We start from the raw sequence: 27,838 nt of genomic DNA, 5'->3' as shown, positions 1-27,838 counted from the left end.
TATATTTATTATATCAGAAAGCAGAGATTATCATCTATAATGTGAAAGAACAAATTAATTTTAACTCAAATAGATATTACAAGCAAGAATGCCACAGGGAACCGTATTAGGACCAGTCCTTTATATATAGAAAGCACTGACATACACTATATATCTCTATATAAGTTTCTGAAAGGATATCACGCTGTATCACTTCATTAGAAACATAGTACAGACTATAGGCAACGGCTTAACGACTACAATTGTCATATGGTAATGCATTCACAAACAGTTACTGTTTGGTGGAGATTTTGAACCGATGACGTCATTTTTTTGTAATTTTTTATCACATCTTCGTCTGACATCACGAATTGAACAAAACAGTTGAACCATGCAAAAATAATTGCTATTTTCAGTCGCTAGTTTTTTGACTATCGACGGTTTCGACTGTTTTCAGTCGATAGATCCCAACGCTAGAAAAATAGTGGCTATCGATGGCCAATAGTTTGAATAACCAATTTTTATTTCACAATAAACTTTGAAATTAAGAAACATCCTTTAAAACTAATTTAATACCTCTTTGTGAGAATATCTAATTGTTATTTGTTTTTGAAATATTCAAGATATATAGTGAGAGTATCAATCCTCTTGAGATTAAGGGTAACCGATCAAGGAAAGTAGGACATTGAAAATATATCTCGAAATAAACCAAAAGATTCATATTTAACTAATACTGTATAGACAATTGTGGGATGTACCCTAATTTTAATGGTTTTATTGGTTATATATAATTCAAAAAATAAATATGGAATTCGCTAAAAAGTAAAGAATAATCAAACTTAGATTCATTGTTTGTTGTCATCGTTTTGTAACTTTTTATCACGGTTCCACCCTCGATAAAAACAAAACAATTGAAACAAAGAGAGACTCCCTAAAATGTCCAAAAACAAATTAAATTATAAACATGTTATTTAGATAATAACAATCGGTTTTTAAACTTACAATCAAGTAAACTAAATTAGATATAACCAATGGTATAATTGGACTTTTTGTTTCCTCTACGTCGGTACTTGAAATTCGACAGCTGTGTCATGTTAACCACGGGTTTTCCAATATGTACAATTATTTTAGAGAAAACCAATTTTTTTATATTACTCTTCGTGAGTCCACAATCTGCCCTATTGGCAATAAGTATTTCTTCTGTTTATATTATATATACATGGCATGTAGAAAATCACTTCATTAAGCAATCTTCTGTATAAAATATTATCTTAATTAATTAGTCTTATTCTAATGCTTATTCTAAAGTCTACATATGTCCAGTAATCAGATCAGGTGGTGTTAAACGTTTTAGTCTACGCACTTCACTATCACGTCGCATATTTAGCTGATTAGCGAGTACATTGGGATGCACTGACACTCTTTCGAAGTACTTCACACAAACACGTTGGATTACACTCGTTATAGGTTCTAGAGGAATATCGCGTTGTATCACTTTATTTGAAATATAGTACGGAGCATCAACAATGGCACGCAACACCTTATTTTGGAACCGTTGAATGATGGATATATTAGATTTGCTAGCGGTACCCCATAGTTGAATTCCATATGTCCAAATGGGCTTGAGTATAGACTCATACAGCAATACCTTGTTATCTAATGATAACTTGGATTTGCGCCCAATGAGCCAATACATTTGATATAATTTTAGTCCTAGTTGTTTCCGTTTAGAGAGTATGTGCTTCTTCCAGGTTAGGCGTCGATCTAAATGCATACCAAGATATTTAACATGCTCTGCTTGGGGAAGTTGACGATGATTGATATTTACTGGTGGACATGTTCTTCTACGCAGGGTAAACGTTATATGCGTGGATTTTGATTCATTGGCTTTAATGCGCCATGTCTTCAACCATAATTGTATTTGCTCCAGGTGGGTTTGTAGGTTTATTGATGCTGTGACTGGATCTTCATGGGATGCTAAGATTGCTGTATCGTCTGCATATGTTGACACAGTAGTTTTTGTGGTGGGCAGATCAGCCGTATACAGAAGATACAGTACTGGACCCAGTACACTACCTTGCGGAACTCCTGAATATATGGGATTTAATTCGGTATGTTCATCGCCTTGATTTACAATAAAATGTCTGTCAGTGAGATACGATTTTAGTAGCTGATAGTCCGGATGAGGGAGAAGTTTCTTTAGTTTAACCTGCAAGCCCGTATGCCATACTTTGTCAAAAGCCTGAGATATGTCTAGGAAAGCAGCCGAACAATATCTTTTGGCATTTAGGTCAGCGTTTATTTGGTTTACAAGTCTATGCACTTGTTCTATAGTCCCATGCTTATTGCGAAAGCCAAACTGATGTTCTGGAATAATTTTTCTTTTTTCTATTATATAGTTTAGTTTTTTTATGTATAATTTCTCGAAAACTTTCGAGATTATTGGTAATAAACTTATAGGTCGGTAGGGGGTCACATCTTCTGGTATTTTTCCTGGTTTAAGTATCATTAATATTTTAGCTACTTTCCAGATACTAGGGAAGTAATTAATTCGTAGCATAGCATTAAATATATATGTTAATAGTTTTATAGCCTTTTCTGATAATTCTTTTAAAATTTTGCCAGTAATTAAGTCATAACCAGGAGCTTTTTTAATATTAATCAGAGAGAACCAAATAAATTATAAATTATTGTCTTGATAATACTTTTTTAATGAGGCTATGTTATAACCCGTTTAAACGATAATAGTTAATAGAATAGTCAGCATTATTATTAGTATACAGTCACAAGTTGTTGAGCATTGAAAATTGAGATTCCAGAAGGCTATTTTCGTCATATAACGATTTTTTATTTTTTATATTTTCAAAAGAGAAAAGATGCTTGGGCTCTACATTAATTAACAATGGTAATGCAGCAACCTTGAGGCATGTCGAATTTTACATCGTGGAATAACGGTCTACAAAATATCCAGAAATCTAATCCCAGATGTTGAACACGGGCGGGGTGCCAGCAGCGCCAACTAGAACCTAATAACGAATAGCTAGCAACCCCGAGACGTTTATCTGGGAGGTTATTGAGGGGTATTTCCATTCATTCAGTACTCGCCTATCGTTCGGTTTAGATCTGCCACCATCGACTGCCCAAGCCTCGTCAACAGGTAACACCGCTGCCATCAGTTTTATCATTTGTATTTTTATATTTTTTATATCACTTGAATAAATAACGGTCACATAATGTAAACAACACTGTTTCATTTCGTTTTACCTCCATTCACCAAGCCATATTATTTACCCTATCGCTGCTAATGTTAAGACTAAATCGAACCATTTTTGAAAGTAGTGATTACAAGCAATGAAAAGTATATAACAAACGACAATAGCGTAGGAGAAAAACCGTGAAACTTGCTTTTAACAAACCACTTCATAACAATTAATCATATTAAACATTTTATCACTCTTAATCATCCTGGATAAAACAGAAAGAAGCTTCAACCGAACAGTTCAGGACCTTTTTAGTCGATCTTAAAAGAATTTCGTTCACCGTTCTGTGTGGCGAGGGCTTCCAACAAAATTCGAAAATGTACAGTTAACGAACGAGTCGGAAACTAATCCCCGTGAATAATAGTTACCTAATTTTATCCGATTCCGTGGTCGAATGTAATTTGAATAATAATAAAGACGGAACGGGCTACGAGCTCGTCGAGATGTTACCTCGTAATTTGCCCTTTAGTTGGACAGATTCTTTAATAATCCTCTGTTTCTCAAACTTAACCAGGTTGATTTTTTAATATTAACAAGCAAAAGAGATATAAAATCACGAACTTATGAAATTATCACAATTAGAACTAATACATTTTAATAGTTAAAAGGGGTTTGGTCCTTGAAATCAAAGAATATTTTATATATTGCCAAAACGGACGCTATTTGTAATAAATATATATATATATATATATATATATATATATATATATTGTTAATTTTCTTGCAGCTTAATACAGGAAAATTGATTAGGCTTAAATCATGAAGTCACAATGGAGTTTCTTATCAATTTATTAATATATTATTGCCTACTAACTTCATCAACAATTTGTCTCTACTATAACTTAAAACTAGGAAAACTAGAAACTACAAAATACCTTTACCTACCTAAGAGCCTTTATTTAATCCGTAGTAAAATAAAATAAAAGTAAGTAATACCTTTTAGTGTTTGTATCGTTTAATATACTTCACTATGCAACTACACTACATCACTTTAGTTCGCTTGAGTTTTGGCCTCCCAGTTCAGTATAGTCCAAGAGTTACAGCACATCGGTATTAACATTGGAGTGCTGTCTTTCGACGGAGTAAGTAATTGTTCCTATAATATCTGGATGCATCCATAATATTTCTTAGGACTTTTCTCTGAAAGACTTGTATTATGTTGATATTACCACTCGCAAAACATCCTCATAAGTGGTTTCCATAGAGCCATACATTCTATACAGCAATCACTTGTTATGTAATAATTTTATTAAGATTTTCTTCCAAATAACCAATTTTTTTTTTGAATTTTAATTCCAGTTCTTTTCTTTTTCATAAACTCTTTACAACAAAGGTTTGCTTTGTTACTGTTTAATATAACAGTATTATTCATATTTATTAGTATATGAACAGTGGATAAATATTTATTTTAATATTTTATTATATAAGTTTTTTTATTTATATGATACAGAACTTACATGATAAATTAACCAGAACTTTTATAGTGTCAAATAAATATGTATAACAAATGAATAGACGTTTCTTATCTTGTCATTTTCGCAAACTCTTTTTTACTGTATTAAAAAAGAAACCAAAAATATATATTTAAATGTAATTTTCGACCTATATTTCGCCACTAAATCCGACTAGCATTGAAAAGATTAACAAACCGATTAGACCTGAACCTGAGGGACATAATAGCGGTTATTGGCATCATCTGGGCTATGTCTCGGATACCCTTGATTTATTGTCACGAGAAAGGTAGGCGGCCCTGGCAAGCGAAATAGACTCTGTGACAGATTTTACGACCAAACAAACTCATGAAGATCAAGTTGTAACTCATTCAACCGTTAAATATCACCACATTTTAGCAAATTCTTCGAGTAGTTTTACTGAGAATCAGATCTGATTAGGATAAAAGTTTCTGGTTGAAAATTAAAGGACAATAGAACAGGGTAAAACGAGTATGAAAGATTTTAAGATAACAAAGGTTCCTGCAATAATATAGTATAGTTTATGTTCAATAAGTCTTTGAAAAAGATACTCAATTCAATCAATATTTTTTTCAGTTGTTGAATCAATTCTAATTCGAGTTTCTAGGTTACATTAAAATTACATTATTCTTTGGTGGAAAACATCTTCCTTTTTTCTTTAGCTGTTTTTAAACCAACCCATCGACAGTTTTCACTCTTTGCTTATCTCTGATATGTAATAATGTATTTTAATTTATTGAAATGTTTTTTTTACACTGATAAAAAGAGATTGACGCCATCATCTATATTGTAGACGACATGTTCTTAATGAATAATTATCGTGACTAAAGTTAACATGAAACCATCACAACATATTCTTGATAATAACAATTTTCAACCAATAACTCTAAAACCTAAAATATTCCACCAGTTTTCTCAAAAGAACTATATACTACCTAGCAACTATATAATAACTACATAATATGTAGTCACTATAAAAATAATAATATAATTTTATGACATATACACAAAATTAAATTACGAACAAAACAAATCCAATTTGTTGTTCGTACCGACTTCAAAATGATCGGTTGGTAGTAGTTAAAATAATATAGTAAATAGATAAATCAGTTTAGGTAGGTGTTAAGCTAAACTGTGTGTATATAGTAGAACTAGCGACCCGCCCCGGCTTCGCACGGGTGCAATGCTGATACTAAATTAAATACACTACAGAAAAAATATGAACGTTGTATATAAAAACATAGCGGCCCGCTCCGACTTTGCACGGGCATAAAATATATATGCCTATGTCACTCAATGAAAACATGATTAAAATCGATCCAGTATTTTTGGTTCATTCATTACTGCCCTTGGCCTGCACGCATTAAATTTGGAGTAAAACAATTCCTCTTCCCCTATACTTACTATGAAGATTTCCTGCTATCTTTGGAATATCTAAATTCATACAATTTTTATTACATTACACATTTTTAAACGCAAATTTTAAATTTGTAATATCTCCGAAAATATTTGTTTAATTTACATGCTGTAAGGAACCATATTGATCTATATTAATTGCACACTGTATTTAAGGTACTTAATTCGATAAGGATTAATGCCGTATTGCTTAAAATAGCTTCGTAAATAAGCCATTTTCTCACGTAAAAAGTAAACAATAAAAATGGTTAATGTGGGTTATCCCTAAAAGATAAACATATACCATCGCGGACTTTTTTGTAGACCTTTTAATGGTGTACAATACTGTAGTACATTAATTTGATCTAACTCGTAGGGTTAGGCAGCGTTTTTGCTAATTGCTAAATAAGCCTAAAAAAATAGGTTAATTTACGACATCACGTTAGAAACCCCTAAAATTAGCAATGTTGCCTTAGTATATTATGCATGTATTATACATATAAACCTTCCTCTTGAATCACTCTATCTATTGAAAAAAACCGTCTCAAAATCCGTTGCGTAGTTTTAAAGATTTAAGCGCACATAGGGATATAGGGACAGAAAAGGCGACTTTGTTTATACTATGTAGTGATATAAAATGCGTGTACTAGATAGGTTAGTTATTCCAACGATTGTTATGTTCATATTTTATTGTAAAACGTTTTTTTTGTGTTGATAATCTAATTTTCGTTATTTTTTTACCTTTTAGTAAGTTCCTTATTTATTTTTCCAGGTCGGTTCAATTTTTTAATGAAAAATATTTCTTTATTAATATATTTTCTGAAAGATATGCGTTTATATGACGCCTGATCAGTATTCGATTCATTACCTGGCATTATTAATAACTATGCAGTAAAAAACTTGAATGTCTTATGTCGTACATGGTAGTACTATTAACAATCTGCGGAGATCTTTTAAAATTATATACTTGACACGGCATAAACTTGCCCAACTTTTCCATAATTCATCTCGCACGTTCACATCCACCCATTCCGTTCTGGTACGCGTCCTTCACCGCCAGGCATTCGCCAGGTTCGCATTTTAATTACGTACCGAATCTTTCCGATCATAACCAGATCGGTAAATGAGTGATTTTTAATTATATCGAATATCGAGGAAGCAATTAACCTATCATTTCTACTGATCATGCAGTTTTGGTCACCGATACGGCAATGTTACGGACGACCTGATTATTGTCGCGTGACGGCTATTAATACGTTTCGGGCGGGTGGTTGTTGTAAACCGAGATGCGACTCGTGGGTGTGTCGTCACTATATCATGTCATTTCCTGTTCGATATCCCGCCAATTGATTCGAAATTCCCCTTTTTGTTATTTATTAAATTATTTATGTTTTGGTACGTTTAAAGGTGAGTTTTGGAAACAACGCCTAGTACTACTTGTTCCCTCAATCGAATGCTCAAATATATCTCAGAAATTAGCAAATTTACGCAATAACACAAAACAAAATATTATGAAAATTATCAAAATCTCGAGAAAATAGATCGTTTTATCTGTAAACATGTGACGAATCTTCGATGTTTTATGCAATCTGTAAATATTTTTATGAAAATTGTGAACTGTAGCCTTCAAATCCTCATTCTTTTTGTAAACAGTTCTTCAGTAAAAGTTGTTATATCAACGCTAGCCTCCCTTTTTTTCTGTACACTCTATGTCCGTTGGTCAGCAGAGGAAAACTACTAAACAGGAAAGTATTTTGCTGCTTTTCAAGATCTAATTCTTCTGAGTGATTAGTTTAGTATTGCAAAAGCATTGTTAGTTCCATTTCTGCTTTCGTGATTGATTTATATTATATTTTCTCTTTTGTATAGTAATTAATTTGAGTACAATGGATATTAATCAAAATATTGTCTATTACTTTCTCCAATTATTTCCTGTGTTAACAATAACCTGTCAAAAGAACTATGTTGGTTTGAGAGCGATACAAGAGAATGACTTTGCGGGTGTTACTCGCCATCGCTTGTCTTTTTTGCAACAATACGTCATTCAATTTGTTCACTTGACGTCGGTGGATATCTGCAGTCACAGTTTAATTGAGTCTTAGGGACTGGTGATACATTAGACTTTACCTTGTCTGACCATACGCACAGCAAGCCTTTATAAAAATGAATCTGAATCAATTCAAATGAACCAAAAAACTGGTCTCAGAGCCAGCATTGAACGAACCACGCAAAACATTTCCTCACTTTCGCCTATTTAAGTAAAACCTCTATGTATACTCTATGGTCCACATGTTTATTTTTACATACATAAACACTCACTGACCAAGGAGTGCGCCTCTTAAGACGAAATTGTTATCTATTGATTCATGCAGTCAGCGTATACTACATTGTTATTTTTGGAATATCCGATAGTAAAACATGCCAGATGAATATGGTCGACGTACGAAACAGAAACGGACGGAACCGAACAAGCCTCAATTAAGGAGGCGTCTTTGCGAGAGTGTTCTATTTTTATATGAAAACGAGTGCGTTTTTTCGTGTTAAAGGTAAATAGTGGCGACGCGTGTCTCGTCTAGCCCATCCAGGTAATTGGCGTGATAAAAGGACGAGAACCAGCAGGCCGATTTTCGACCGCGATGCTCCTATATCGATCCGAATGTATCATATCATCAAAGCCGTTTTTTATTTATTTTCTTCCTTGTTGCGGGTAGTTGCTTCTTGTGTACGACGATTTAGCCGGCGATTGGAAACAAACAGTCGTTTTCGACTTAATTGTAGACAGGTGGCGTTGAAGGTGTGATATACAAGCGGCCGGATTGTTTATTGTCGAAGAGAATGTTTCATTTTAGAATTATTTACTGTACAACAGGGGCAAAAGGCCCGCTACCATGACGATATAGTGTCGAAAAACTACCATATTTCTGACCAGTGTTGTTATCTTCATTGGCTAGGACTCTATGGATTGAATTATTAATAAACTAGCGACCCGCCCCGGCTTCGCACGGGTGCAATGCTGATACTAAATTAAATACACTACAGAAAAAATATGAACGTTGTATATAAAAACATAGCGGCCCGCTCCGACTTTGCACGGGCATAAAATATATATGCCTATGTCACTCAATGAAAACATGATTAAAATCGATCCAGTATTTTTGGTTCATTCATTACTGCCCTTGGCCTGCACGCATTAAATTTGGAGTAAAACAATTCCTCTTCCCCTATATTTACTATGAAGATTTCCTGCTATCTTTGGAATATCTAAATTCATACAATTTTTATTACACTACACATTTTTAAACGCAAATTTTAATTTTGTAATATCTCCGAAAATATTTGTTTAATTTACATGCTATAAGGAACCATATTGATCCATATTAATTGCACACTGTATTTAAGGTACTTAATTCGATAAGGATTAATGCCGTATTGCTTAAAATAGCTTCGTAAATAAGCCATTTTCTCACGTAAAAAGTAAACAATAAAAATGGTTAATGTGGGTTATCCCTAAAAGATAAACATATACCATCCGGGACTTTTTTGTAGACCTTTTTATGGTGTACAATACTGTAGTACATTAATTTGATCTAACTCGTAGGGTTAGGCAGCGTTTTTGCTAATTGCTAAATAAGCCTAAAAAATAGGTTAATTTACGACATCACGTTAGAAACCTCTAAAATTAGCAATGTTGCCTTAGTATATTATGCATGTATTATACATATAAACCTTCCTCTTGAATCACTCTATCTATTGAAAAAAACCGCATCAAAATCCGTTGCGTAGTTTTAAAGATTTAAGCGTACATAGGGATATAGGGACAGAAAAGGCGACTTTGTTTTATACTATATATATATATATATATATATATATATATATATATATATATATATATATATATATATATATATATGCATAAAAACGTCCTTGTATGAACGAGATTCGAAACTCTGGCTGTTGTATTAGGAGAACTTTCAAGTGTGTTCGAAGTCAGTTTGTACATACGTCATCTAAATTTGTGACATCAAAACGTCGCAATGTTGCCGCATCAACTCTAATATAGTTCAGTTTGCCTTTGACATACAACAAAAATTTAATGTAAATAAAATAATTGAACAAAAATTCTATTAATTTTAATGTATTTTAACATTATAGTACATCTAAAAACTACAGTTAATTATACAGCCACAATAGTTTATAGGTTTATGTTATAACCCCTTATTATTAGTATATTGCTTTCAAGAATTCTGCATACGTCTGACAATCGGATGATTTTGACAGGCTAATTCGTTTACGCGTTCAAACTAATCAGACAGCATTGTATCTCTTTTTAACTAGAATAAAATGAGAAGGAAAATATTGTCTGATTCCAAAACGAATTTACAAATTACGGCAGGCAATACGTTGAACGTCTTGACGACGTATGTACAAAACAATTTTGACTGGACAATATATAGTCAACTTATCGAACACTAAAAATTGATGTTGACGTCAATGACAGTCGATGGGACGGACCATTAACGAGGAACACATACCGATCGAGCGTTAGAAATTGATGGTTATGGGGTTAGGATGGGAATAACTAAATATTTCGCGGAAATCCCGCGGATTCAGCTGTTGGAAACAAACAAACCGCAATCGCTCGCCGCTGCGCTGTCCGTATCATTGTTTTTACGTGATAAATTTAAATATCCTACAGTTTTTCGATTCGTTCGCACATCTGGCGATGGTATGGTGCGCTGAACGAGCGTTTTTTTTTGCGCGGAGCGTTTGACCCGTTTTTTTCTTCTCGTCTATCTTCTACGCCGTCGTCGCTTTTTTTTCGATATACAGGAAGAGCTCCGAGAACGCAATAAAATTAATTGAGTCCCCATTAAAACCACCGTAAATAATGTCGTAAACTCATTATTGTAATGCACGAGGCTTTTCATAAATAAAACTTATTTGGGTCGTCTAATAAGAGGCGTGATGTTAATGGAAATGCGAGTTAATTTCTTTCGTTTTAACTGTTGATATTGCCGTGTGCGATGTGGACACTCGTACAGAGAAAACATCAATTTTAAATTGTTGTATTATACAGTTGTTGTAATTAATTGTATTTCTTAAGGAGCTGTTATATTAACAGGTCAATTGAATAATCCCCGGTCTACCATATAAGACACATTTTTTTGACAAAATTAGTTTTTTTTTATTCAACATAATTCCCTTCAAGGGTGATACACTGAGTATAGCGACCCTCAAACTTTTCGATACCATTTTTGTAGTACGATTTGCCCTTTGCTTCAAAATAGGCCTCAGTTTCAGCGATCACCTCTTCATTCGACGAAAATTTCTGCCCAGTGAGCATTCTTTTGAGATCTGAGAACAGGAAATAGTCACTGGGGACCAGATCTGGAGAATACGGTGGGTGAGGACGCAATTCGAAGCCCAATTCATGGATTTTTGCCATCGTTTTCACTGACTTGTGACACGGTGCATTGTCTTGGTGAAGCAGCACTTTCTTTTTCTCCAAATGCGGCCGTTTTTCGGCGATTTCGTCCTTCAAACGGACCAATAAAGCTATGTAATACTCGCTGTTGATGGTCCTTCCTTTTTCAAGGTAGTCAATGAAAAATATTCCATGCCCATCACAAAATATAAACGCCATAACTTGCCAGCCGGCTGTTGCGTTTTCCCTCGTTCGATCGATCATCTTCATACACTGCTCCGAATCATCAACTAGTCGTTGTTTTTGGTCCGTCTTCGGTGCTTAATTCACCACGACTAAACTTACCTTACCAATCCTTAATGGTTGATTGTTCTTGGACAGTGTCCGGAAACTCGGCATCAAGCCAAATTTTTGCTTCAACTGTATTTTGTCCCTTCAGAAAGCAATATTTTAGCAACACGCGAAATTACTTTTTATCCATTTTTTTCACAATAACAAAAGTTGCTTCACTCAAAATGTTATAATTCACAAACTAATGATCCAACAGCTGCCAAATTTATACACACATCTTTTGAGGCCTAGGGCTAACTAAAAATCATAGATTTAATTCTAGTAGCGCCATCTATGTGACAGGCCGGGGACTTTTCAATTGACCTATATATTATGACCCAATATTTCAATTTAGTTTCTTTATGTATGACGTCCTTCGATTATTCCCAGCTCCGTATTTCGTTGAGAAGTTAATTTAGCTCCAGATTTTGTTTAACACGCAATGCGATTATAATTATCAATATTTTAGAATAAGTAGTGAAGTTGAACTTTGAATAACTTAACTGAAAATAATATCAAACTTGTATCAATACCCATTATGTTGTTCACATGTACTTAATATACCTTTCTTCTTTACTAAATAACTTAAAATAATTTAAATAAAAGTCTAAAGAAAGAAACAAAACAAAAGTGATGTCAGAATTAACAGCATCGATACTATATTCTCTACAACAGTAACAGTATTCATCCTTTATATATTCTTAATAACCACTATGAACAATGGCAATGATATTGATATCGACAAATTTAACATACTTTACCAAATAGTGTTAGATAACTAATAACATTTTACATTATCCCCACCTATGTGAGCCATATCCTAATAATTTTGTTGATGTTGTCAGATCTAGTTTTTAGTTACTTAACTTTCCTTGACAGCTGTTGAAAGTAATGACAGTAATAACTGGACAAATACTGCCCTGCACTATTCCTGGACGTCTCACAAGCTTTTGATGGGGCTTGGCATTTGGGATTAATCAAAAAAATTAGCAAATTCTCACCGCGGAATGACTTCCAACAGCTATCATCATGTCGTTTCGAAAGAAATGTAGACTTATTTCGGCTGGAGCTCTCCACAAGGTAGTGTCTTGGGAGCACTCCTGTATCCGCTCTACTGATAGCACTGCTGATATCCCAACAATAAAAGGAACTTGGAATATTTGCCGACGACACAGTTATCATGGCGAAAGGTCTCTGCATGGGCTCTGAAAAAAATACAAGTAGCAGTCTGCAAGATCTACAAATGGACTAGAGAGCGGAAAATACAGCTTAATAGCTCCAAATATGTCCATGTTAATTTTGCGTTGCGGCGAAATGACGAAAACCTAATTATATCACTTGACGGATGCCCGATTCCTTAAGCAGATTCAGCTAAATACCTTGGCGTCCATCTCGATGGTAGATTAAATTAGAAACATCATGTTAGACAAAACACAGAGCACATTAGACTCAGAGTCAAGCAACTGTACTGGTTAGTCGGAAGATACTCTCAACTTGATTGTTTTATCAGTCAATCATAAAGACAATTTGGACCTATGGGGTGCTAATATGATGTTCCACTAAAGCATCAAACCAACTAGTAATGAAATGAAACCAAAACAAAGTTCTACGATTAATTACAATATAGCTACTGGACTACACATAGGGAATCAGAAGATTGAAGCAAACCAAACCACACGAACTTGTTTACTGTATAAGTGTTCTCCTTAACGTTAGCTTAAGTAGTTTAGTTTTATTTTCATTTGGGAATTACATTAGGCATATTTAATGTAAGATGTAAATAATTAAAAAATTAATTGTTAAATATTACTGACTAACCATAACATATTTTTCACTTAAAAGCAGTTTGAATTGAAATTTATTTTATACTAGCGACCCGCCCCGGCTTCGCACGGGTGCAATGCTGATACTAAATTAAATACACTACAGAAAAAATATGAACGTTGTATATAAAAACATAGCGGCCCGCTCCGACTTTGCACGGGCATAAAATATATATGCCTATGTCACTCAATGAAAACATGATTAAAATCGATCCAGTATTTTTGGTTCATTCATTACTGCCCTTGGCCTGCACGCATTAAATTTGGAGTAAAACAATTCCTCTTCCCCTATACTTACTATGAAGATTTCCTGCTATCTTTGGAATATCTAAATTCATACAATTTTTATTACATTACACATTTTTAAACGCAAATTTTAAATTTGTAATATCTCCGAAAATATTTGTTTAATTTACATGCTGTAAGGAACCATATTGATCTATATTAATTGCACACTGTATTTAAGGTACTTAATTCGATAAGGATTAATGCCGTATTGCTTAAAATAGCTTCGTAAATAAGCCATTTTCTCACGTAAAAAGTAAACAATAAAAATGGTTAATGTGGGTTATCCCTAAAAGATAAACATATACCATCGCCGACTTTTTTGTAGACCTTTTTATGGTGTACAATACTGTAGTACATTAATTTGATCTAACTCGTAGGGCTAGGCAGCGTTTTTGCTAATTGCTAAATAAGCCTAAAAAAATAGGTTAATTTACGACATCACGTTAGAAACCTCTAAAATTAGCAATGTTGCCTTAGTATATTATGCATATATTATACATATAAACCTTCCTCTTGAATCACTCTATCTATTGAAAAAACCGCATCAAAATCCGTTGCGTAGTTTTAAAGATTTAAGCGCACATAGGGATATAGGGACAGAAAAGGCGACTTTGTTTTATACTATGTAGTGATATAGCCACCCTAGTTACTCACTGTTAATTTACCTCGATAAAAAACAAACAAACACAACCATTCTTCTTCTATTTACCAGAAACTTTCGGTAGCCCATGTCGAAATTTTATTGATGATTATTGCTCAGCATTATCGAAACTCGTCAGTATATTTACCATCATCTCGTTCCATCCACTCTCGCTCTTATAACTCTTTCTGGTCTGTCAGCACACGCCCAAGACAACCTGACATTACGTGACTATCGCGCTATTAAGATAAACAAACCGCCCGATAAGGGAGACTCATTTCTCATTCAGGACACTCGAAAAAGGTACCCATTAAGCGGGGTGGTACCCTCTCGAATTTATTCGACGCGTCCGTAAGTGTCTGCGGTCTGTTTATCTTCCGAGCTCTTGCTTTTCGTTCTTTCTCTTTTTTTATTAATTTATGGCCGTGAGTTTTTCTCATTATTTCACCCTTCTTTTTCAGATACACGATCGGTATGTTTAAGAAAGGATATTCGAAGACTTTCGAGGTAGAGGACTTGTACAATCCAATAAGGAGCGATAGAAGCACGCTGCTGGGCGATAGGCTTGAAAGGTAAGTGTTTTCGATGTTTGAGAACGTTTCGTGGACAATAGAGAAGAGATATATGTATGTATGTGTCGGTGTTGGTGGTCTTATATTACTCTTACTAGACCACGCCGTTTATCCTTTCACAGCACCACCAATCTTACGTAATCTGTATTGTATTTTTATATATACTTAAAAGTTAAACATTTTAAGATAACAGACAATAAGGGAATGCTCAGTCTGTTTATCCCATATATAAGGATAAAAGTTTCAATATATTTTAGAACGAATTATTTTAAACACTTGTAATAAGAGCAGAAATAGTTATTTCTTGAAAATGCATTCTTTTTTCATTATATAACCCAAAGACTAAAAGTTGTACTGTGAAAAATTTCTATACTGCCATTTGATTTGACGTAGAATTTTTTATAATCAGTTGTTTTCATTAACATGTCATTATTTAAATAGAAATGACAACGAAAACTTTGAAAATGGCAAAAAATCGAAAATTTTCACATTTTCACGATGACGAGAAGAACTTCCATAGAAAAAGCATAAATATTATAATTTTTAAGATAAGTGAGATAATCAAGGATCTACTCATTTTTTAAAAATACACTTCGTGGTATAACTAAAAAACGAACATACTGTATAAAAATTATTATACCACCATTCGATTCAGCGCAAAATTCTTTACCCTTCCTGTAATTTCCATTAACCTATCAATATCTGAACAAAAATGGCGACAGAAAACTTAAAAATGGTAAAAAACCGCAAATTTTCACGACTATATGTATGGAAAAAGTGTAAAAATTTTGTATCTCTTGGATTTAGGTAAAATCTTCAAAACATATGTATTTTGTGGTGAAAGAAACGAAAATCCGTGTTAAAATTCCCTAGAGTTCATAATTTTTAAGATAAATGAGATAATCAAGGATCTACTCATTTTTCAAAAATGCCCTTTTCGTGGTATAGCTAAAAAACTAACGTACTGTATAAAAATTATCATACCACCATTCGATTCAGCGCAAAATTCTTTACCCTTCCTGTAATTTCCATTAACCTATCAATATCTGAACAAAAATGGCGACAGAAAACTTAAAAATGGTAAAAAACCGCAAATTTTCACGAGTATATGTATGGAAAAAGTATAAAAATTTTGTATCTCTTGGATTTAGGTAAAATCTTCAAAATATATGTATCTTGGGGTGAAAGAAACGAAAATCCGTGTTAAAATTCCCTAGAGTTCATAATTTTTAAGATAAGTGAGATAATCAAGGATCTACTCATTTTTCAAAAATACACTTTTTGGTATAACTAAAAAACGAACATACTGTATAAAAATTATTATACCACCATTCGATTCAGCGCAAAATTCTTTACCCCTCCTGTAATTTCCATTAACCTATCAATATCTGAACAAAAATGGCGACAGAAAACTTAAAAATGGTAAAAAACCGCAAATTTTCACGACTATATGTATGGAAAAAGTGTAAAAATTTTGTATCTCTTGGATTTAGGTAAAAGCTTCAAAATATATGTATCTTGGGGTGGAGGAAACGAAAATCCATGTTAAAATTCCCTAGAGTTCATAATTTTTAGGATAAGTGAGATAATCAAGGATCCACTCATTTTTCAAAAATGCACTTTTCGTTGTATAACTAAAAAACTAACGTACTGTATAACAATTATTATACCACCATTCGATTCGGCGCGAAATTCTTTACCCCTCCTGTAATTTCCATTAACCTATCAATATCTGAACAAAAATGGCGACAGAAAACTTGAAAATGGCAAAAAACCGCAAATTTTCACGAGTATATGTATGGAAAAAGTATAAAAATTTTGTATCTCTTGGATTTAGGTAAAATCTTCAAAACATATGTATCTTGGGGTGAAAGAAACGAAAATCCGTGTTAAAATTCCCTAGAGTTCATAATTTTTAAGATAAGTGAGATAATCAAGGATCTACTCATTTTTCAAAAATACTCTTTTTGTTGTATAACTAAAAAACGGACGTACTGTATAAGAATTATTATACCACCATTCGATTCGGCGCGAAATTCTTTACCCCTCCTGTAATTTCCATTAACCTATCAATATCTGAATCCTTTAAAATTAAATACCGTCGAGAATGCAAATCGACCTATACTGCATAATTTCTATGGTATTCGTTGTAATTCTCGACACCATACGTCAAAAATCACTTCAACCACATCGATATATAACTGCAGAGCTGTTTTTTTCCCTCTTGTTCGGTCCACACGACCAGAGATAAACCTATATATTGGAGAACATCGACATATTTGTCGAGAACCACTCGAAGCGCCAGATAACCACCGCCGGCGAACTGGATCAGTTTTCTTTACGCTGCGAGTCAGCAATAAATTTCGGCCGTAGACGGCGTGCAGATGGAGAAAGGGAAAATTTATTTAAGGACAAGCAGCATTCTGCATAATTACAGATAAGGGAGGTTCTGGTATCCGTCAGTTGTGTCACGCACAAACCTAATAGGTTTTAAAATAGTGCGGACCTTATGGGATATTTGATATGTGGATAGTTTTTAACGTTTCTTCACTCAAAAGTCATTAAATTTACTGGAGATCATGTGAAAGTATGTATTTCCAAGTACCAATATTTTTTACCTCTCGCACAATCTCAAAATACAGCATTATGTTAAAATATATAACAACCTTATTACATCTTTGACAGACAGATGACAAACAGAAATCAACATTCAAACCTCCGAATAATTTTTTGAAAATACACTTTTCATTTCATAAATTAATTAAAAACGAAGAAGTTTATTAAAATAATTTCTTTATAACCATCATAAAATTCTTTATAAACACTACGTTTTTCATCGGTCTACTATTGTTTGAGAGGAAATGAACAAAAAAAACGTTAAAAAGCAAACAATATGCAATTTTTTCTAATTATAAACATGAAAATGTGTTTAGACAACATAATATTCGACCCTACTAAATCGTGATTGGCTTAAATCATGACATTCGTTGGGCTTTTTGGTTATGTGTTAATAACACACAGTTGCGTTTATGATAAATACTGTTGCTTCAATAAAACTTTATTCTAGTGCATTAAATACTGACAGAAATCACTATAATACTGCAATATGATATTCTTGATTATAACATTGAACTCCGAGAACAAAAAATGAAACATGTAGCAGATATTTTAAGAAACAAAATATATGAAATTCAAGCAGGAGTAGTATTAAAGGTTATGATCATTTAAATATAAACATTTGAATTAGTTAAACCAAATTAATCGTAATTTTATATTTTTTATGTATACTTGTACTCATAACATTAGTTTCAGTTGTTCCAGCTTTTGATGCTTATAATATTCTAAATTGTCGTGATATAAAATAGACAACTTTTATAAGTGACTTACAATAAACGTTACGTAAAGAACAAACTTCAAGTTTATATAGGATGAGAAATTGAGTTTGAAACAATGTTAGATTATGATGTGATACTGAAATAAATTGTATATAATTTGTGCTACATGGTTATTTTCCCTGAAAGGATAAAACAAAATGCATTTATGATAAATTATGATGTGATAAATTATTATTACATTTCTGACCATTAATTACTTTAAGTAAATCACTAATTTTTTAACTAAAACATCTATAAACAAAATACACTTTTCTATTCACTAAACTCTCATGTAAAAGTGCTGAAAGGTAATTATAGTCCCATCATATTAAACTAATAACGTATTTCATATTTGTCTGTTTGGTTATCTACAAATAGAGGAATAGTAGGAAGGAAACATAATTATATATTAGAATTTAAAAATTTTACTTTCCTTGTAATTTTCAAATAACTTGTTTTACATATTAACCCCATTTATTAAATATAATGACATTTCTAACTGATATTTTCGCACAGTTTTTGAATTAAACGTAGTTTGTAATTGTATTCTAAAAAATATAGTAATAGAACATATAATTCTAGAAAATCTGCTACCTAAAATATTAACATGAAGACAAAGACTATAAATGTAAGCTTACCATATGTTTATATTATTTATAAAGAAAAACTGCAAGATGCACAATTTTGAATATTAAAACTGTTCTATAAAGAAAAACATTGAGGGCACTATAAACATAAACAATATCACGTGTCTGATCTGATCATGTGACAGTTGACATCAACTATGAATTTCAAACGAAATGCGATGTGCTCACTTCTTGCAACCAATCAGAATCCAAGGAATTTTCGTGTCGTCACATTTACCTTTCTTTTATAAAGGTAAAAACAAAATCTCAATTCCGCAATATTTAATCGAGACATTTCCCCAGACTTCCAAAATTCTTTCTAACGCCAATATTTATAGTAATGTGGAATTTTACAACGTTTAGACAAATGAAGTTTTTGCACCAAAAATAATATACTAAATTATAAGGTTTCAAAATATTTACTAGCGTTATACTTGAAAAAAAAAAATTTGAACTTGAAATATGGTAAACAATTCCAAGCAATTTTTTCGAATAAGATTGTTTTTTATTCTTTTCCGTTATTTTTTTATACAAGATGGACAACAATAATTCATTTTGAGATAAAAGATGAACCGTTTTCTTTTTAATTAAAACACAAATCAATATCGTGTACGTGATCGTTTTTTCTCCTCGTTTTGTGATAAGAGTTGTCTCTTCTACATTTAATTAAAATGTTTATTTATCGCCTTATTTATGTTCAATATAATTAATAAGCTAAAGAGAACTGATACAGTCTGAGGAATAGTACGTTCTATTAGTTAAGTATTATTTATGATTAAAAGAAACCTGATTAAATTGGGATATGTCAGAAGATTTATGAATATACGGTTAAAAAAGTCCATTCGTTTTTTTTTGGGATATCTCTGGGCTAGTAGACTTTTTGCTATCAGTTATGTCACTTTTTATGTGGTGGGTCTTGTTGATGTTATTAAAAAATTCCACAAGTTGATGAATAATGAGTTTTTTAGTGAATAATATCTGATTTTTTTAATCGAACAAGAGATAGGTGATAAGTTTCCGGTCTGTATGATTGCGATTATATTTTTGCAGAGCATGGAAAAAAATATACGAAAAATCCGTCCAGAAAAATCGAAAACCCAGTCTGCTGTTGGCCTTGATCACCGCCTTTTGGCCCGAATACACCATCTTGGGAATAATCATGGTCTTGATGAACGTTTGCAGTTTGCTACAACCTCTGATGCTTGGAAAACTACTGAAATATTTCAGGTAAATCCTAAAAATATTTGCGAGTTGGTTTATATCGATTTTTTTATCTCAGAGTGGACAGCGACATCCAAAAGGAAGACGCTTATATCTATGCTGGGGCTATTGTTATATGCATCTTTGCTGCGACCATCTTGAACAATCAGTACATCATGGGAGCTTTCCATTACGGCATGAAAGTGCGAGCGGCTTCTTGCGCCCTTATTTACAGAAAGGTGAGCGTTATTTTACCCAATCGAGGTCCATTTATATACCGACGTTCTTCTTGAAGGCTTTAAGATTGAGTAAGACAGCTTTAGGCGAGACGGCATCCGGAAAGATCGTCAATCTTCTCTCGAATGACGTGAGTAGGTTCGATCTGGTCAGCATCTTCATCCATCACATGTGGACCTCGCCGATACTCACTCTCATAGTCACCTACTTCATCTACGTCGAAGCTGGATGGCCGGGTTTGCTGGGAATCGTCGCCGTCTTCATTGTTGTACCAATCCAAGGTGAGATCAATATCGAATCGAGTGTTTCAGTGCTTAAACACCTCTGTTATTTCAGGATATTTCGGTAAATTGTCGGCTATCTATCGCAAGGCCACCGCGATGAAGACGGACGAGAGAGTGAGGCTGATGGACGAGATCCTGTCCGGCATACAAGTCATCAAGATGTACGCTTGGGAAAAACCGTTCGCCCTGTTGATCAAGAAGGCGAGGAAGGCCGAGCTGAAGATCATAACCAAGTCCTCTTACGTCAGAGGAATGTACATGGCGTTTAACTTGTTCACAACCAGAGTGGCCTTGTTCAGCACGCTGCTGACAGTAGCTCTAATGGATAAACCGATTACTGCCTCTACCGTGAGTATTTAATATTCAATTAGATATGCTTTGTACAATTTAATTTACAAATGAAGTTATTACCACTGTTTTGTTATGCATGCATTAGTACACAAGCAAGCAACATTAATAGATCTTAGAACCGATTTTGTAGAATCGAGTCCGTCCGGGTAGCATTTTTACAAATAGATGTCATTGATCAAAAATATATGCAAACATCTAATACTTAACCCAACAAAAGTTAGAAGAAACTGCTATAAAGACCCGAATTCGGTTGGTGATAATCAAATATCTTTCGTTTCAGGTGTTCGTGTTGATGTCTTACCTGAACCTTGTATCTCAAACGATGTCCCAGATGTTCGTCAGAGGCATATCCGAAATAGCAGAACTGATCGTCGCCATCAAGCGCCTGGAGGAGTTCATGCTGAACGACGAGTATGAGACGATGTCGTCCTCTTTCACTGTCGACCATACCTCCCAGACGAAGAACCCGCTGAAGCTGAAAGATCTAACGGTGAAGTGGAACGCGCGCCTCTCCGACAACGCCCTGGAGAACATCAGCTTCGCGGTGAACAGGGGCATGCTGCTAGGAATCATCGGTCCCGTGGGCAGCGGCAAGAGCTCCCTGCTGCAGACCATCCTGGGCGAGCTGGAGCTGGTCACCGGCGGCATGGAATTGAACGGATCCGTCTCGTACGCCTCGCAGGAACCGTGGGTGTTCGCCGCCACCGTCAGGCAGAATATACTGTTCGGAGCGCCGTACGACAAGAAGAAGTACGCCGACGTGGTGCGCGCCTGCGCTCTGGAGAAGGACTTCGAGCAATTCTCCAACGGCGACCTGACGATCGTGGGTGACAGGGGGGCGTCGCTCAGTGGAGGCCAGAAAGCTCGTATCAACCTGGCCCGCGCTATATACAGGGAAGCCGATATATATCTACTAGACGATCCTCTATCCGCCGTCGATATCCACGTCTCCAAACACTTGTACGATTTGTGCATCAACGGTTATCTATGCAACAAAACCCGTATCCTCGTCACCCATCAAGTGCACCATCTCAAGGATGCAGATCACATCATTATTTTAAACAATGTAAGTATGAAGATACAGTAGTCTGTACAGTATTCTCCAGACTATTTTCAGGCATAAATAATTTGGGTTCTTCTTAATAGACGACTTTAAAATCTCTTTATCTAAGTGTTTATTAATTATTCTAAAAGTTTGAGGGGATTGGAACGGAATTAATCATTATAAGCTACTAGCCAAACCATTAGACTCTCTATTAACAACAACTAGAGGGCCTTGAAGCAGGTGATTAAAAAAAACGATCAGAAATGATCAATTGGAGAGAATTAGACTTTGTTTGAATCAACTATCATATAACTAGCCCACACCTTGTCTAATCAGAGTACCCTTTGTTTCAGTCTCTGGGAAACTGTTTTAATGATGTAAAACTGACTATGAAAGGTTTGTGAAAATCGCTTGGTTCAGTTTTCCCCAAAAATTCCGTAACAGGAACATTAAAAGGTCGTTTAAATATCATAGTATTTCTAATAGTGTATGAAATTTATATGAAAACTAGCGACCCGCCCCGGCTTCGCACGGGTGCAATGATGATACTAAATTAAATACACTGCAGAAAAAATATGAACGTTGTATATAAAAACATAGCGGCCCGCTCCGACTTTGCACGGGCATAAAATATATATGCCTATGTCACTCAATGAAAACATGATTAAAATCGATCCAGTATTTTTGGTTCATTCATTACTGCCCTTGGCCTGCACGCATTAAATTTGGAGTAAAACAATTCCTCTTCCCCTATAATTACTATGAAGATTTCCTGCTATCTTTGGAATATCTAAATTCATACAATTTTTATTACATTACACATTTTTAAACGCAAATTTTAAATTTGTAATATCTCCGAAAATATTTGTTTAATTTACATGCTGTAAGGAACCATATTGATCTATATTAATTGCACACTGTATTTAAGGTACTTAATTCGATAATGATTAATGCCGTATTGCTTAAAATAGCTTCGTAAATAAGCCATTTTCTCACGTAAAAAGTAAACAATAAAAATGGTTAATGTGGGTTATCCCTAAAAGATAAACATATACCATCGCGGACTTTTTTGTAGACCTTTTTATGGTGTACAATACTGTAGTACATTAATTTGATCTAACTCGTAGGGTTAGGCAGCGTTTTTGCTAATTGCTAAATAAGCCTAAAAAAATAGGTTAATTTACGACATCACGTTAGAAACCTCTAAAATTAGCAATGTTGCCTTAGTATATTATGCATGTATTATACATATAAACCTTCCTCTTGAATCACTCTATCTATTGAAAAAAACCGCATCAAAATCCGTTGCGTAGATTTAAAGATTTAAGCGCACATAGGGATATAGGGACAGAAAAGGCGACTTTGTTTTATACTATGTAGTGAAGATGTCTTAAAAAAACGAAATTACTTTTTCCTTAACTTATTATAATAAGGCAACTCAGAGCCAGACATTTTTTGTTGTCGATGCCTCCAAATTGAAATACCTACATTTCTACCAAAAGTAATAACATTCACACTAAATATAAACAGTTACAATCAAAGAAAAAACCTTCATTCATTCACTAGTCAGTTATATCTAGAAGTATGGCAACTTCTATATTAGTTTTGTAATAAACCTACTAAAGCCAATTGAGAGGATTTTCCAAATATTCTCCAACTTAGATAGCGTTTTAACACGATTGCCTTCGCCCTTTGGAAAAATGTTCTATACATGTTTTATCAAATCAGATGTAATAAAGTTTGAAAAAATAAAGATGCTACCGAACATATGCAACCTAACAAACATTTCTGTACCCAGGGTCGTGTCGAAAACGAAGGGTCCTTCAGAGAGCTCTCCGAGAGCGACAACCTCTACGCCAAACTGTTAACCAGCGAGCCCGAGATATCCGAAGAGGAGAAACAAAAGATCACCGAGGTAGCGAGAAGAGACCGTAAGATGTCCGTGAAAAGCATCAAGTCTTTGGCCAGTGCCTTGAGCGAGTTGAGTATCCCCGAGGCTATTCTAGCGGAACAAGACGAAGATAACGAGAAGGAGGACGAACGCGAGATTAACATGAAGGACATGCAAGAGGACTCCTCCAAGGGCAAGGTCCAGGGAAATTTGATGATGAAGTACTTCTTTGCGGGAGGCAACTGTCTCTTCGTCATGGTTGTTTTGATATTGTACTTGCTAGCTCAGGGTAAGACATTGGAATATCACGGTGCGAGTGTTTATTTATTTGGTGTGTGGAAATACAGGTGCAGGCATGGCGGTGGACTACTTCGTTAGTTTCTGGGTGAAAATCGAGGAAATCAAAGCCCCCGTCTCGTTAAACGGCACGGCCTCCAACGATACCGTCGAGGAAGTGGTCTCCAAGCCTACCTATCCGTTCGACGCGCTGGACTGGAACACGGAAACCTTCCTCTACATCTACGGCGGCCTAATCGCCTCGCTGTTCATCCTAGGTCTCACCCGCTCGATGCTCTTCTACAAACTGGCCATGCGGAGCTCCCAGAAGCTGCACGATACCATCTTCGCCAGCGTGGTGCGCGCTCGGATGCGCTTCTTCGACACTAATCCCGGCGGACGTATCTTGAACCGGTTCTCCAAGGATATCGGGTCGGTCGACGAACTCCTGCCCAAGGCCATCCTGGACGCGTCTCAGCTGATCCTCAGCGCCCTCGGTTCCATCATACTGATCACCGTCGTCAATCCCATGTTCCTGATCATGGTCGCGATCATCGGAATCATCTCGATGGTCTTGAGGAGGATCTTCCTCAAGACTTCCAAGAACGTGAAGCGTCTAGAGGGAATCAGTAAGTGGTCGATCGAGGAACGCGTGCCCGGTATGTCATGAATTGTTTGTGTTTTCAGTGAGAAGTCCGGTGTTCACCCACCTAAACGCCACCCTGAACGGACTGACGACCATTCGCGCCTTTGGCGCCCAGCACATCCTTCGAGACGAGTTCGATAAGCATCAGGACGCTCACACCAGCGCGTGGTTCATGTACATCGCCGCCAGCTCGGCCTTCGGTTTCTATATGGACCTGTTGTGTTTTGTTTTCATTGCCTTGATCACTTTTAGTTTCCTCACTTTTGGCGAAGGTAAGATCCGAAAAAAATAGAAATAGAGGCTAAAATAATGGTTTATATATTATTGTGTCCTATTTTTAGGTCTAAAAACTACCAAAACTATAAAATTGATTCAAAAAAATTCTGTATTAGTTAACTCCCATCACGTAAACTCTAACAATTCCCATAACATCAGAAGCTTATCTTTAATTTTGATCACTTGCAAAATTGAATGAATAATAGAAATAAAAAGAACGTGGATTAATTTTTCACGACACTAAACATTTTTTCATACAGGTATTGGATTAAGCGGTGGAGAAGTCGGTCTCGCCATTACCCAAGCCATCTCCTTATCGATGATGGTGCAGTGGGGACTGCGCCAGTCCGCTGAAGTCGCCAACCAACTGATGTCCGTAGAGCGAGTGTTGGAATACAAGGAGTTACCTCCCGAAAAGGAACCGCTCAATCCCAAGAAACCGCCCACCAACTGGCCGGACCACGGCGAGATCACCTTCGAGGACATGGGACTGAAGTACGACGAGAACGGTAGTTTGGTGCTAAAGAACCTGAACCTACAGATCAAGCCCAACGAGAAAGTCGGTATCGTGGGGCGAACTGGGGCGGGAAAATCGTCGCTGATATCGGCCCTATTCCGACTCGCCAACGTCGAGGGCGGCATCAAGATCGACGAGGTCAACACTCAGGACATCGACCTGGAAACGCTCAGGTCCAGCATATCCATCATCCCCCAGGACCCGGTCTTGTTCTCCGGGACGCTAAGATACAATCTGGGTAAGTCTCACCGTTTGCCATATCCCTCAACATGATATACACGATTATCCATCGGTTCCAGATCCTTTCGACCAGTACACCGATGAGACGTTGTACAAAGCTATCGAGGAGGTCGAACTCAAAGACCCTGCCAATATCATTAACCGTCTAGAGAATCGCGTCATGGATAGGGGAGCTAACTACAGCGTCGGACAGAGACAACTCATTTGCCTAGCCCGAGCCATCATCCGAAACAATAAGATCCTAATGCTGGACGAGGCCACCGCCAACGTCGATCCACAGTAAGACTGGCGCATTCGCCAAAACCTCATCACAACATTAATATTTGTTTTTTTTTTATTTTAGAACGGACGCCTTGATTCAGAAAACCATTCGCAGGAAATTCGCCGACTGCACGGTACTCACGGTCGCTCACCGCCTCAACACCATCATGGACTCCGACAAGGTCCTGGTGATGGACTTCGGCACCATGAAGGAGTTCGATCATCCCTACATCCTGCTCCAGAATCCGAACAGCGTGTTCTCCAACATGGTCCTGGAGACCGGAAGGGCTATGTCCGAACAGCTCAGAAAGATCGCCAAGGACCGTTATCTCAGAGATAACAGCTTGCCCGAATAAGACACGCAAAAGGAGTTTTGTTTTTGTTTGTTTTTTGTTTGATAGTAACGGAAGTATTCTCGTGATGGGACGGTCATCACAACAGCTGCCAGCCGACTTTAAATTATTAACCTACTGTGATCTTACTATACTTAAATCGTTAAGAGATAACATATATTTTATACGAGAGATGGTGCTACAGAGTTAAGATTTTTCTAACACAAAGATTCATTTGTTTCCGTGGCAGCGCAACTTACTTGATAGCGAGTTCATTGTTCCTTTTCTATTATATGTTTAATGATTAGTCTTAAAGTTTTATAGTGTTGAAGTTATTTCTTTGAATTTTAATATCGGTAGCTGCAGTGCAAAAACAAGTACCAAATTTTTTATATTTTTAAAAAATATATATAAATATGTATAGAGGTTAGATATGGATATTTTTGTACATACAGTATTTTAAGTAATAAAATATTTTGAATTTATTGTCCTTTTTTTATTTAATACACAAGAAAAGCAATGCTACATAAATTACCATTTTATCTCCAATTTCTTCATGCCAAAAATCCTAATATCATGTAATTTCATTAGTTTTTTATTTGGTTCTACATTAAAAATGTTATAAGCATCAAAGGAGTCATGATTATCCTAATATTCCAAGGCCAACTTCGTTTATTATTTTAATTTTTGTTATTCAATGAGGACCAAACAAACAATGTATAATTTTAATTGATCCAAAATATGTTATTATGATCACCAATCCATCTACTAAAGGTTTTTGAATTTTGTCTTATTTCTGTGATTGTTTAGTCGAGGGGGTGTAAGTCTGTAGTATAAACAGCTTTTTTGGATTTCTTTTAATAATTAATGTTATATGGGTGCAAATAGAGGAATAAGTGTTTTTCGTCGTTCTAAATTAACCATTATTAGTTTTAAATAAAAATGTGAATGATACATACTATGGAAGTAGAACTGGCCAAAAATGGATTAAATTTAAATTAAATATGAACGACTCTTAGTGTATTAGTGAGACTTAGTCTCGACGTCTTAGTTTACGATTTTAAGTACCAAGAGAAGTAGTTGATACCCAGAGAAATT

At 35.2% G+C, this 27,838-nt stretch overlaps 1 protein-coding gene across 3 annotated transcripts in view; it reads left to right on the top strand.

The window, feature by feature from the left end:
• The window catches only part of LOC143202459 (ATP-binding cassette sub-family C member 4), a 55,315-nt gene extending 28,090 nt beyond the window's left edge, over positions 1–27,225 (top strand). For all 3 annotated transcript variants that reach the window (XM_076414001.1, XM_076414002.1, XM_076414003.1), the window contains exons 3-14: positions 15,074–15,184; positions 20,235–20,411; positions 20,464–20,623; positions 20,680–20,902; positions 20,958–21,253; positions 21,537–22,322; positions 24,100–24,481; positions 24,540–25,097; positions 25,156–25,386; positions 25,651–26,145; positions 26,207–26,426; positions 26,491–27,225. In XM_076414001.1, coding sequence (XP_076270116.1) covers positions 15,074–15,184; positions 20,235–20,411; positions 20,464–20,623; positions 20,680–20,902; positions 20,958–21,253; positions 21,537–22,322; positions 24,100–24,481; positions 24,540–25,097; positions 25,156–25,386; positions 25,651–26,145; positions 26,207–26,426; positions 26,491–26,764 — 3,913 coding nt within the window. In that variant the 3' untranslated portion in view covers positions 26,765–27,225. The remainder of the gene's footprint in view (positions 1–15,073; positions 15,185–20,234; positions 20,412–20,463; positions 20,624–20,679; positions 20,903–20,957; positions 21,254–21,536; positions 22,323–24,099; positions 24,482–24,539; positions 25,098–25,155; positions 25,387–25,650; positions 26,146–26,206; positions 26,427–26,490) is intronic.
• The last annotated feature ends 613 nt before the right edge of the window (positions 27,226–27,838 follow it).

This window comes from Rhynchophorus ferrugineus, unplaced genomic scaffold, assembly GCF_030347505.1.
Source record: "Rhynchophorus ferrugineus isolate W39M unplaced genomic scaffold, kcgeb_rfMv2 rfM9, whole genome shotgun sequence".
Classification (NCBI taxonomy): Eukaryota; Metazoa; Arthropoda; class Insecta; order Coleoptera; family Curculionidae; genus Rhynchophorus; species Rhynchophorus ferrugineus.
The sequence above is the reverse complement of the archived record's forward strand: the minus strand, read 5'-3'. Positions and strand labels throughout refer to the sequence as shown.